This window comes from Plecotus auritus (assembly GCF_963455305.1).
Source record: "Plecotus auritus genome assembly, chromosome: 2".
Classification (NCBI taxonomy): Eukaryota; Metazoa; Chordata; class Mammalia; order Chiroptera; family Vespertilionidae; genus Plecotus; species Plecotus auritus.
In genome coordinates, this window is record NC_137771.1 from 29,734,113 (window position 1) to 29,747,696 (window position 13,584).

General features: G+C 49.8%; 1 protein-coding gene across 2 annotated transcripts in view; it reads right to left on the bottom strand.

The window, feature by feature from the left end:
• Nucleotides 1-13,584, bottom strand: part of SZT2 (SZT2 subunit of KICSTOR complex) — a 69,902-nt gene that overhangs the window by 25,692 nt on the left and 30,626 nt on the right. Inside the window, exons 6-24 of one of the 2 annotated variants that reach the window (XM_080657322.1) lie at nt 13,083-13,224; nt 12,566-12,672; nt 6,400-6,610; nt 6,006-6,176; nt 5,327-5,561; nt 5,011-5,140; nt 4,185-4,327; nt 3,798-3,950; nt 3,541-3,655; nt 3,143-3,360; nt 2,827-3,042; nt 2,361-2,439; nt 2,052-2,146; nt 1,611-1,779; nt 1,301-1,415; nt 1,083-1,196; nt 700-870; nt 445-539; nt 93-216 (exon numbers count right to left, since the gene is read on the bottom strand). In XM_080657322.1, coding sequence (XP_080513448.1) covers nt 93-216; nt 445-539; nt 700-870; nt 1,083-1,196; nt 1,301-1,415; nt 1,611-1,779; nt 2,052-2,146; nt 2,361-2,439; nt 2,827-3,042; nt 3,143-3,360; nt 3,541-3,655; nt 3,798-3,950; nt 4,185-4,327; nt 5,011-5,140; nt 5,327-5,561; nt 6,006-6,176; nt 6,400-6,610; nt 12,566-12,672; nt 13,083-13,224 — 2,803 coding nt within the window. Of the gene's footprint in view, nt 1-92; nt 217-444; nt 540-699; nt 871-1,082; nt 1,197-1,300; nt 1,416-1,610; nt 1,780-2,051; nt 2,147-2,360; nt 2,440-2,826; nt 3,043-3,142; nt 3,361-3,540; nt 3,656-3,797; nt 3,951-4,184; nt 4,328-5,010; nt 5,141-5,326; nt 5,562-6,005; nt 6,177-6,399; nt 6,611-12,565; nt 12,673-13,082; nt 13,225-13,584 lie in introns of those variants that run through there. The other variant, XM_080657323.1, reaches the window with a different exon arrangement.

Below are 13,584 nucleotides of genomic sequence, written 5' to 3' on the forward strand. Positions count from 1 at the left end.
AGAGAAGCATCAATCAGAGCCGCCTGGTGGCCCAGTGAGGGAGCTCAGGGTTTGTATCTGAGGGGCTAGTGAGGAAGGTCAGTGGTTGGTACCTGAGAAGGTAGCTGGGAGGAACGTCAGAAATACATGTTGGGGGGTCACAAGTCTTGCATAGCAGCGCCACTGAGGGGCCTGGGCCGAGATGAGAGGCTTGAGAGTTTCAGGAGGGCCTACATTCTATAGGAGAAACAAAGTTAGAGCAATCTATAAGGGAGCAAACAACCCCTCTTCCTTCCTCTACTCTGGAGGGTATAGCTTGCAAGATCCAGAACAAAGCTGAATGACAGCATCCTGTCATTGGCAGGAGGCGTCTAGTGTCCCCAGTGATGGAAAGTGGAGGATGAATATGTGGTGATGGAAGGAGGTCAGTATGAAAAGGGCTCAAGGACGTGCACCAGTGCTGACCATGGCAGGAAGCACCAAGTCTCCAGTTGTCTGAGTGCTGCTGACTGGCTGATCCTTCAGGATCCCATGGGCCCCCACTGGTGGCCCCTCTGGACCTACAATGAGGATAGAGATGAGTGGAAGAAGGCAGTGCCAGCAGAAAGGCAAGGCTGAGGTGAAGAGAGGGAGGCTAAAACCCAAAGACAGAAACCACCTTGTGGAATGGGGGAAAGGGGCAGGGCCACAGTCATATTTGGAAAGAGGTGAGGAGCTTGCCTGGACTGTAGCGGGTCCGCTGCAGCACCTCACTCAAGAAGGTAGCCTGGTCAGCAGCGCTCAGCGGGATCTCCCGGTCACTCAGCTCCTGCCCCAGGCAGCTGTGCAGCAGGCACAGCACCATGTCGTTGGCGGGACAAGGCCCCTCGGTGAGAGGAATGCCCTCTGGCTCTGCCCGACACACACTCCACTCAGAACCAAGAGCCTCCTGCTGCCCAGTACCCTGGCTCAGCCCTGACCAGCACACCCCTCCTGCAGTTCCCAAGCCTCCTCTGGCCCCATTACTTATCTGCTGGTTTGCAGACTCATCTGCTCTCTATGCTCTAATTCACCCACGCGTGCTAGCCCTCTAGGTGTGGGTGAGTGGTACAAAGTTCACCCACCTCTAGAAAGCAAAAGGAAGAACATCTGGAGCTGTTGACATTGAGGCAACAGTCCCATTAGGTCAAAATGGAAAGGTATTTCATGGATACAGGCATCTCCTCGCTGGTCCAATCCTAAGAGGGAGGGAAGGAAGACAAGACCCACATTGAGACCAGGTTTTCTGTCTGTTGCTGCCTTCATCCTACCCACTCCCCTCAGGGGCCCCTTCCCTACTGACCATCAGAGACCCTCAGCTCTGGGGGCAGGGGACTCCATTCCTTGCTCTGGCACAGCTGTATCAGGTATTCAAAGCTCAGCATTGAGCCTATGCAGGCAGCATCCCGAGGGTGGAGCTAGGGGAGGAATAGCAGAGCTCAGGGTAAGCCCCTATAGACCCAGAGACCTGGGCCTCCAGCTCCCAAGGAAGCCCACACAGTCAGCCACTCAGAACACAGATTCAGAGGGATGAGAAAGCCCAATGGCTGTGGTACTCCCAAAGGGAGGACACTCCACCTATAAGGGGTGGGGGTATTGCTGAGGTCACTCACAGCTCTCGGGATCTCAGAGTATGTCAAGTCCTGGAGATGCTTCCAGCAATCAGGGCCAGGTCCCACTCGCCCACACTGAGGTTCCACCCACACCTCAGTGACCAGATTGAGCTCTGAGTCTCCCTCCAGGGCCTCCACCTCCACATCGTTGTCATCATCTGTTGAGAAACTAAAGGAGGAAGGGGCCTGAGCCTGTGACTGAGGAGAGTCCAATCCACAACCCAAAGCTGGAGTCAGTCCACGGAGGGCAGGAAGGTGGTGGAAACACAGGGCAGCCACAAGTCACATGTGGCCTTACCAGACCTGTGCCTGCCTGATGAAGCATCTAAAAACAGCACCTTCTGCCCCAACTCCCTCAGGTATGGAAGGCAGAACTTTAGGGGACAGTTGGGAGGAGGAGGAATGTGGAGAGAGGCAACCCTCTGAGGGGCCAGGTCTCACCTGTCCTTGGTGGAGGTGGAGTGTGGGGGAAAGAGGATGTACTGGACAACACATGTGTGCCTGTCTTCCACTGCAGCCTTCCCCGGAGGCTCGTTCTGAGGGTAGATAGGATGGGAAATCCTGGGGCAAACCCCAGCCAAGACAGAGATCTGGCCCCACCCAGCTCTGGCCCTCAGAACTTTAGTCCCCTTGCCCACTGTCCCGGACTGGCCTCAGGTCCGGTCCAGCAGTCCCAACTCAGCTCAGAGGTCAGGGCCCCTGGGATGGTGATAAGCCTTGGTGGAAGGTATGATGAGGAACAGCACCTACCTGAATGGGAAGCTCCAGCACCATGTTGATGATTCCTTCCCCGCTGCAGGCGAAGTGGAACCCTTCAGAGAGTCGGACTCTGAAGCCCCATAAAGGTGGGGGCAGGACAGGATGAGATGGGGAGATACAGTCAGAGTATACATCCTGACCCCATGCCACTTATGCACCTACTTTCCAGCAGCCAACTAGGTAGACTTCAGTGCTGGTGGCCTTGCTAACACTAGTGGTCCTTCTAATGTAACAAGTCCAATTAGGACCAGAGGCCTAACTAAGAAGAGTGGAAGGAGGAGGATGGAGGGCAGTAGCAAGCCCTGCTCTGTGCTGGATACTTTGCATAACAGCAGCAGCTATTATGAGGCTTAGAGATGGGCAGTGTCTGGCGTAGACTTTCTGCCAGTGTCCTAACTCAGAGTCTACAATGGCTCTCTCCCTTGCCCCAGCTGTCTGGCAGTTTCAGGTGACATACTCAGTGAGGATGGAGAGGAGCTGGGCAATGGCACTGAGCGGCAGTGCGGGGGCCAGTCCTGATGGGACACTCCAGAGCCAGCGCTGATGGTAGAGGTAGCGGGACAGCGATGCTAGGCTAGAAGAGGCTGAGCGGCCTGACACCAAGGGCAGTGGGCCTGGTGGCTCCAGTGTCAGCAAGAAGGGTGCCCGGTAGTCCAGGGGCAGCTTCTCATACCTGGGAAGAAGGGGCAACTCTCAGTCGATTGTTGCATATACCCAGCTAAGCCACATCCTTCCCATGTACTCCAGGCCCCAACCACACCCTCGGTACCAACCTGATAAGTAGTTTATCCAGTGGCTTATGCAGGACCACAAGGCAGGGCCGGTCAGAGAGGGCCTGCTGTGGCCCCAGCAAGGGGGGGGACTTGGAGGGAGAGTTGCCCCCACCTATGCCCCCCAGCCCTTTTCGTTTCACCTTGGGTGTTGGTTCCTTACTTTGCACTCGGTGGGGGAAACGCAGCCGTAGGATCTCTTCCCGCAAACCTGACACAATCTGAGAAAAAAATGCAAGTAAATTCTCCTACTCCCAAATCCTACAAACCTGGTAGAAGGGGCCCACAGACAAGGTGAGAGAACCTTACTTAATCTGGGGGTTCCTCTCTCTACGCCCTGGCCCTGTGGGTTTGGGGAGAAGGAGCCAGTTTACACTCCAGGCTCCTTGGGCCCAGCTCACCTTGTGCCTGGCCTGTGCTGGTGTGCCGATGGGAAAACCCAGGCGAAGAACCATGCACGGGGCCTTGGAAATGATGCGGACCATGTAGAAGGAAGAGGGGGGCTGGTCTGGAGCACTGGGGAGAAATGGGAGTCAGTGAGCAGCCCTAGGATGGCTGTAAATGAGTTTAGGAGGAAGTAGGGATGCAGTCTGGGGTTAGAGGAAGAGACATGAGTTGAGATGGCGGGGGAGGAGTGAAGGGACATCACTTTGCCCACCTGGAGAGCAGCTTCACATAGGAATAGCCCTCAACTAGCACGAAGCTGCTCCAGTCCCGAAGCAGAGAGGTCAGCGAGGAGTGTGAGATCCTGCACTGGACAGTGCTGTAACGCCCGTTGCTGCCCGGGGTGTGCAAATGCTTGGGGATTGGTCTGGGAAGAGAGGTTAGCATTGAGGTCAGACCCCCCAGCTCCAATCTGAACAGATTACTACCTCTGTCTTCTAGGACCTATTTGAGTATATGGGGACTAATGAGCAGGAAGAAAAGGCCATAGTTTTTCTTGGCCACGGTTGGTAAGGATTTATCTGCTGCTCCCTTTCCCCATCTTCCCTATTTCCTCACCCCTGCTCCTCCATCCCAACTATGGTCCTAAGAGTATACTTACATGTCATGCTCCAAGATTAGCACTAGGCGATGCATATGCAGCCAACGCTGCCATGAATTTGCATCCATGGACAGCACTGGCTTCCAGTAGGCAGCAAACTGGGCATGGGATGAATCGGTTCCACTGTGTTGAAGGGAGAGCACCTGGGGGTGGGAAGGACAGCCCTACATGAATATTCATAGAAAACCAGGGTACAGCCTCCAGACAGTGCACAGAACCATGGAGTTCAGAAGGTCAGAGATAGCAGTGGTTTAAGGCTAAGGGGAATCATAATCCAGCCTGGGCTGGATGTAAAAACTGCCTCCAATGTGAAAGCTAAATTAGGATGAATGAGCCCAGGTTCAGACTATGTAGCCTTTTAAAGCTAATTTCAGGCAAAGGATGATTTCACGCTTCTCTCACTGACTCTGGAGCAAAGCTACTGAGTGTTGGCAGGACTTGAGATGAAGCAATTGCTCACTAGCTTATGCCCCCTGGCCTAGCCATGTCAGGCTGACACCTGGGGGCTGAGTGTGAGGAAAGCACAGGACAAAGAAGCTATGGTCTTCAGGAAGTGCACAGTTCACGGTAGTTGTTAACGGTGGAAAATGGGTGAAGGTGGCAGGGGGAGGCCAGAGTATGCCAGATGGAGGTGGGGCAAGAGGGCTCATAGTCGCTGTGATACCACCACCTAGGCAGCCAGCCTCTCTCTACAGATCCTCCTCCTTCCCCAGGGGCTTGGAAGGAGGAAGGAGAATTGCTCTCAAGGTTAACAGGTTCTGGTTTGGGTGCCTTGGACTTGAGAGGGTGGGCACAAAATGAGGGTAATGAGATCAGAGGCACTCACCGGGGTGGTGGAGCCAGGAGGGATGTAGAAGAGTGGCACTCCGCTCTTGGTGCTGTCCGGAAGCGTGAAGTGTTCTGGGACTGAAGAGAAGGACTGGAGGTGGGCCAGCATCTGGTCCGTCTGGTTAATGCTGCAGGACAAGGGCCAATCCTGAGCCACAACTGACTCTGGTGGGTACAGAGGGGAGCCCCTAGGGACAGGGGACCCTGGACACAAGCCTGGTGCTCAGGGTGTCTCTCTTCACCCCTCAAGTTCACACACCTTCCCCTCCACACAACGAATAGGGCATCACTCACGGTGCAATGACCTCACTCACCTCTGCAGCGTGTTCCAGAACCGCCGAATAACATGGGTGCGATACAGTGAGCGAATGGGTTGCCTCAGCGCACAGGACACATCATGTAATATGTCATAGCCACCTTCCATTGTGACTTCCACCCGTGTTCCTCGAGGGCCCTCAGGCTCCAGAGGCCAGGGCGCCACAGCCACATACTCAATGCGCATGTTGTGTTTCCACAGGAGCACCAGCTTCACCTCCAGCTGGGACCCTCCTGCAGGGGAAGCAAGAGGGCTAGTTAGGAGAAGCAAGCATAGGACGCCAGGCCTGGGACTGATTCCTATCTGAAACTCCCAGCTACCTCATGGAACTCTAGCCTGGCCAAAGGTTCCAAGCATGGTTCCATTATTTCAGGCCCCACAGCCTGCCAACTGACACAAACAAAATTCTGCAGTAATCTGAAACAAAGCCAAATTCAGGATATCACACCACTCTCAGGTGACTCGCCTGAGGCAAAAGGAGATGGAGTTGGGCAGATAAATGTTAAGAGAACCAAGCCCTGAAGGCAGTTCCAAACCCACTTGTCTCAAATGACCAGCAGAATCTTTCATGTGACACTTCCGTGTGTGATATGTGTGTTCTCTGCTTTGTTTGGCAGGTCTTTTCATACTCAAAGTCTGAGAAACCTGTGGATACAGCAGGGCCTAGTAACACCCACCTTTGGCTAGTGTGACCTCTCGGACACTGTAGCCCTCTCGAAGCCGTACAGACACAGTGCTGACCAAGTCGGCTGGCACCTCCTTCTCAGTGTGCTTCTTCCGTCGAAGGGCCAACGCAGGGTTGCTGCTGGCAGAGACCAGGTGCTCATTAAATAGTCGGTGCTGAGAGCCTAGTGAGGATGGAGAAGGGTACAGTGGTTACCTGTTAGTGGAGAGAGATATGGGAGAGGGGCTATGCTGAAATCATAGGGAGAGAACAGTACCAGAGTAGTTTTCCCCAGTTATATTTTCAGTCCCCCCAAAACCCAAGCCTTAGATAGATTCCCATATCATCTCGGCCCATCTTACCTCTGCTCTCTCCCATTCCCACACCTGCCCCAGTCAGCCTCTCACCGCAATAATATTCAGGGTTCAGGGCTTCCCCACTGCGCAGGAAGGAGTAGAGGAGAAATGCCCGGTGGTAGACAGTCAGACCCAGGTTGCCTGGCTCAGGCTCCGGACAAGTGGATAGGTAAGAGCCAAATGTTGCCATTGCAATGAACTTCATCAATTCCACATTGGGCACATGGCCAAAACTGCAGTCATAAGAGTAAACTCCTCCCACCTGGAGAAAGTAAGTAATTGGAGATCTCGTTCAAAAAGAGGCACCAGGGAATGAAATGTAAGAGCGGAAGAGAATGGGTTGGTGGCTGCTCCCATCACCTGGACCACAGTGTGGAAAGTGGGCCAGTGTTCTCCCAGGATGGACAGACCACTGTTACTTTCCTTCCCTGAGCCATTCTGCCTGAAGCCTGTGCCATCTGGTCACACCCTTCCTCCTCAATCAAATACCAGCTTGCCCCCATTCATTAAAGATTTTGGCTACTGGCTCACTGGCTTTTGGTCACCATCTTGAGAGACTTCAATGTCTCTCTAACAAAGTGCTCCTTAAACTTTAGGGTGCATATAAAATACCTGATGACTTTATTAAAATGCAGTATGTCTGGGGTGGGGCCTGAGATGCTGCATTTCTAACAAGCCTCCTGGTGATGCCAATGCTGCTAGCTAGCCAATGCTGCTAGACCATACTTTGTTTTAAAAAAAATATTTTTATTGATTTCAGAAAGGAAGGGAGGGGAAGATAGAAACATCAATGATGAAAGAAAATCACTGACTGACTGCCTCCTGCACGCCCCACACTGGGGATGGAACCTGCAACCCTGGCACGTGACCTAACCGGGAATCGAATCATGACCTCCTGGTTCATAGGTCGACACTCATCCACTGAACAACGCCGGCAGGGCATAACCTTATCCCTTTATCTTCCATCCTCCTTCTCCTGCTGCTCTTTGACCTTATTAAGACTGCCAGGCCTTGAACCTCAGCTCTCTCCAAGTGCATCACCAGGCTCCTCATCCTCCTTTCTCAACCCAGTCGGGTCCCTATGTTCAAGCAACTTCATCAGCATCATTTTCAATTCCCTGGCTCTTTGCACTTTTTTTATGCCTCTACCTCAAAAACCCACGTAGCATCTACACTGAGTGGCCAGATTATTATGATCTCTGAGTGCATAATAATCTGGCCACTTATTGTCTATCCTATATAATTAAAGGCTAATATGCAAATTGTCCCCTCGACCAGGAGTTCAACCAGCAGGCAGGCCGGCCAACTGCCCATGTCCCCTCCCCCTGGCCAGGCTGGCCAGACCCCACCCATGCACGAATTCATGCACTGGGCCTCTAATACACACACACACACACACACACACACACACACACACACTCACACACACACTGAGTGGCCAGATTATTATGCGTTCAGAGATCATAATAATCTGGCCACTCAGTGTATAGCCCTAAATTGGATGCCAATGGATCCCAAATGGAGAAAAACACATATTTGGATGGGTTGATACCACCTCAAAACATATGACACCCAACCCAGCTAGTCCTTCATGCTGTCCTCAATATCGTTCCTTCCTCCCAACCCTGGCCTCCTTTCCCTTACAGTATTCATCTTCACCTTCTACTTCAGAGAGAAATCACAGGCCCTTGGTAGAATTTATCAACGTCTTCACTTCTAACCTTCTGCTTTCAAAGAAAGATTTGACCTTCTCCTGCTCCTCAAATGTTTCTTAAGTCAATTGTCCTGTCAATTTAGGGTCTTACTCTATCAGGCTTCCTTTTCTTTCCTTTAGTTTCAAGCTCTGTTTCACCATGGGTCCTTAGAAACATGCTTAAGCCTCTAGCTTAAAAAGCAAACAAAACAAAACAGTCAAACACCCCTCTCCTTCCACCCTGTACTTCCCTCTGGCTATTATTCTCACTCCCCACTTGATTCCAATAGCCAAATTCTTTGTGTCAACACTTGTCTTTACTTCCTTCTAGTCTATCCACTCTTCAACCCACTGCAATCATTTCCCTCAATATCTCTTCACTGAAATGGCCTGAAAAAGATCCCCGTGACCTCCTAATCACCAAGTCCAAAAGGCACTTTTCATTCCTCATTTTACATAATCTTTCTGCTGCATCTCACACTGTTAACTACTCCCTTCTTCCCCAAACTCTAAATTCTCTTACACTAGAATCTCCTGGTTCTCACCTGATTATTTCCCTTCATTGTATGCTCAGCCCTCTACCTATGAGAGACCTTTAAACATTAGTGTTTCCCCAGGTTCTTCACTCTCTCTCAACTAGTGCAGTCTCCTGAGTATCAGATATGCATATCCAACTGCTAACTGCTATGAGTAGCAGGCATTATTAAGTAACTAGAGGCCCGGTGCACAACCAGTGGGGTCCCTTGGCCTGGCCTGTGGGGATCGAGTGAAACTGGCTCTCCAACATCGCCCGAGGGGTCCCAGATTGCAAGAGGGCAGTTCTCAGGTGACACACCGTGGAATCAGGCTTCCTCCTTTCTGGTTCCGGGTGCGTCACCCGAGAACAGCAGTTGCCAAGTCAGCGCAGCTCAGCAGCTCCTGCGTTGAGTGTCTGCCCCCCTGGTGGTCAGTGTGCATCATAGATACCAGTCAGAGCATCTGCCCCCTGGTGGTCATTGCGTTTCATTGCTACTGGTTGGACGGCCGCTTGGCTTTTATATAGATAGATTATGTACTACATTAAGCATTTTATTATTATTATTATTATTATTTTTACATTAAGCACTTTAAATGCATCATCTCATCCAATGAGAAAGGTACTATTATAATCTCTATTTACAAATAAATCCAACTAAGAAGTGATGTGCCCAGGGTCACAAGGCTAGTAAGTGGAGCCAGGATTCAGGCCAGGCATGCCTAACTCCAAAGGCCAACCTGTTGACACATCAAATGCAGCATGCTCAAACCTGGATTCATCATCTTGTCCTCACTACACCCAACTGCTTCTCTTCGTTTGCTCTGCCAGCTACCCAGTCATCAGTGAAGTCAGTACATTGAAGATATCCTTAACTTCTTTCTCCCTCACCCCTTACCACTTGCTAATCATGTCACGTTGATTCTACCTTTTCATTTTCTCAATCCTATCCTCTTCTCTCTTACCCTAAATTCTCCTAACTTAAGCCCTATCCTCTCTCACCTGACCACTGCAATTAATAGTGGTCTTTCCTCCATCCCTGCCCTTTACCCAGCATCAAGAGTGACCTTAATAAAACAAAAACCCAACTAGTGGAGAAACCAAGATGGCAGCATAGGTGAACACCTAAACTGCCGCCTCGCACAACAATTTCAAAACTACAGCTAAAAGACAGAACGGGCATCATCCAGAACCACAGGAAAGCTGGCTGAGTGGAAATTCTACAACTAGAAGGAAAGAGAGGGGCACACGGAGACTCAGAGGAGCTGCAAAAGGCTGAGGTATGGAGACATGCGCACGGAGAGGATAGGCGGCTGAGTGTGCCACTGGCTTTCTCTAGCAGGAGGAAGACAGAAGCCCCTGACTGTGCTGAACTCCAGTTCCGGGTGAGAATCTGGGAATCCAGATTCATTGGGGGAGAAACTGGACTGTCTGGCAGCGGGTGAAACTCAAGGGCAGCTTTCTCTCAGAGGTGCTTGCAGTGATAACTGATAACCGAGGGACACTGAGACCCAGGGGCCTCACAGGGCAGGGCTGACGGGAAGCCAAGGCTGTCTGCTCAGCCCTGAGACTCCGCCCCATCCAAGCTGAGCACAGAGGTTTTGCAATTTTGCAAGTCTTGTCTCATAAGGCTGACTCCAGCACAGAAGTTCTCCCAGCATAGACACAGCTGATCCTCACAGCCAATTGGCCTGGAGGTCAATTCCTCCCAGTGATACCAACAACAATCAAGACTTAACTACAACAAGGCTGTACACAGAGTCCACAAAGGGGTGCACCAAGAGTGTCCACCTCAGGTAACTGGGGAGGCTGAGCCACTGGGCCATATAGGACACCTAGCACACAAAGCTACTTTACTAACTCAGGGAAGCAGCGAAAATGTGGAGACAAAGAAACAGATCACAAAAAAAAAAAAAAAATGGAGGAAAGCAAACGACTAGATATAGCAGGGGTCCTCAAACTTTTTAAACAGGGGGCCAGTTCACTGTCCCTCAGACCATTGGAGGGCTGGACTATAGTTTAAAAAAAAACTATGAACAAATTCCTATGCGCACTGCGGACACGGGACGAGTCGGCTGCTAAGCAGGACAGGCAGTGGCACCCGGCGGGCTGGATAAATGTCCTCGGCGGGCCGCATGTGGCCTGTGGGCCGTAATTTGAGGACCCCTGGATAGAGTTCAAAACCATGGTTATAAGGTTTTTCAAGAATTTCCTAGAAAATGCCGATAAATTTAGCGAGACCCTCGAGGATATGAAAAAGGACCAACTAGAAATTAAACATACACTGACTGAAATAAAAAAATATCATACAGAGACCTAAAAGCAGACTAGAGGAATGCAAGAATCAAGTCAAAGATTTGAAATACAAAGAAGCAAAAAACACTCAACCGGAAAAGCAAAAAGAAAAAAGAATCCAAAAATTTGAAGATAGTGTAAGGAGCCTCTGGGACAACTTCAAGCGTACCAACATCAGAATTATGGGGGTGCCAGAAGAAGAGAGAGAGCAAGATACTGAAAACCTATTTGAAGAAATAATGACAGAAAACTTCCCCCACCTGGTGAAAGAAATAGACTTATAAGTCCAGGAAGCGCAGAGAACCCCAAACAAAAGGAATCCAAATAATTAAAATGCCAAGAGCAAAAGACAAAGAGATAATATTAAAAGCAGCAAGAGAAAAACAGTTAATTACCTACAAGGGAGCACCCATACGATTGTCAGCTGATTTCTCAACAGAAACTATGCAGGCCAGATGGGAGTGGCAAGAAATATTCAAAGTGATGAATAGCAAGAACCTACAACCAAGATTACTCTACCCAGCAAAGCTATCATTCAGAATTGAAGGGCAGATAAAGAGCTTCACAGATAAGAAAAAGCTAAAGGAGTTCATCAACACCAAACCAGTATTAAATGAAATGCTGCAAGGTACTCTTTAAGAAGAGGAAGAAGAAGAAAAAGGTAAAGATAAAAATTATGAACAACAAATACATATCTATCAACAAGTGAATCTAAAAATCAAGTGAATAAAAAAATCTGATGAACAGAATAAACTGGTGAATATAATAGAATCAGGGGCATAGAAAGGGAGTGGACTGACAATTTTCAGGGGGAAAGGCGTGTGGGGGGTGCGGGAAGAGACTGGACAAAAGTCGTACACCTATGGATGAAGACAGTGGTGGGGGGGTAAGGGCAGAGGGTGGGGTGGGAACCAGGTGGAGGGGAGCTATGGGGGGAAAAAGAGGAACAATTGTAATAATCTGAACAATAAAGATTTATTAAATTAAAAAAAAAAGAAACTAGGGGAATGGGTAGGCCTCTGTAAAATCGACAGAGAGGGAAAACCCCGTAAAGTGGTTGGCTGCAGTTGCGTGGTGGTTAAGGACTATGGCAAAGAGTCTCAGGCAAAGGATGTCATCGAGGAGTACTTCAAATGCAAGAAATGAACAAATAAACTTGGCTTTTGTTTATCAAAACAAAACAAAACAAAACAAAAAACCAAGTAGTGACCTTCCTTCTACTTATCTGTATCACCCACAGAATTATGCTGACACTTAATACAGCAGAACCAGCTTTACATACTCTGGCCTCCAGCCTTGTTTCCCATAGCTCTTTGCCCCTGCCCCACAGTTCATCAATCCAAATCTACTGCAGTTCCCTGAATATACCACTTTCCTCCTAAGCTTGTTAGAGCTGGGTTTTCTGACCCTGACAAACAAAACAGTAGTAACTAATCTAATGGGGCTGGAGCTGACTGGCAGATTTCAAATTCTGCATTCTTTTTACTATAACATGCTGTTACTATAACATCCTAAGGGAAGAGGACAAAGACAAGAGTCCTCTCCCACCATTGCCACCTACCTCTTTCTAGACATGGCATCTCTTCCCACCACACACATGTAATTATGCTATTGGCTTTACCTGGGGAAATCATCGCCTGCAAAGAAAATAACTAATCACATCCCACTTTGTGAGATGCCATACTTCTCCCTCCTTCATCCTAGAAAGTCCTCACCTGTACAAAGGAACATGCCACAGTGCCACTGCGAAGCTGGTTCAGCAAGGTCTCACAGACAGCAACATCAGGGACGCTGGTCACCCCGTCTGTGATCACAATGATACCTGGAGCAGGAAACATCAGACTCAGACCCGGGGACATTGACCCGTCAAAACCAGGCACTCAATTGATGAAGCCCTGAAGACCTTGGTGTCTGTCAACAAATGTGTTTTATAAGATTGAAACACCTTTTCTTTCCCCTTCCCTCCTGCTTTTTTCTCTTAAGTGCTGGATCTCAGTCTTTTCCTGAGTGATATCCTTGGAGGGCTACTCCTTCCCACCAGGATCCCTGATGATTGTCAGAGCTGTGGGTACTTAAGATATCCACTAACACACACTTAACTCTTACAAACAAGGAAACAGACCCTCTCCCCTGGGGCCCACTGATTCCCTGGAATAGCTTTGCTGATAATGCTCCCCCAATATGCTTCCTGAATTCTATTTCCCCAATCCCACCAACATTCCTTCTACTGACCTGCACTAGAGTTTGAGGGAAGCAACTGCAGCGCCAAGATGCCCTGACGAATCATACTGACCAGTCCAAGATCAGCTGTCACCATGGAGACTCCCATCTTCCGGCCAGAGAGCTCCCCTGAGTCTGGGGACTGGTCCTCTGCCTGGCCCAGGTAACAGAAAAGACAGAATGGGACAGAAAGCATTGCCACATCCATAGCAATGCCCGAATTTACAGCAGCACTGCCCAAGTCAATACAGGACCAATCGTATGAAGACCCCAAACCCCCAACTATGCAGCCAAACCCTGACAGTGCTTCCTCCCCCAGTGTGTGTTCAGATACTGACCCTCAGATGCACAGGGAGTCCAGCACCATATGTAGCACTAGATTGTACTGGAGCAGGGGTTCCCCACCTTTTGCCAATAAGGCCCTCTTTCCATATTTTTCTACTGTCATTATGAAATATTTTATACATCAATGACACCATGTTTCAGACACATAGAACTGCCACCTGTCTGGCTA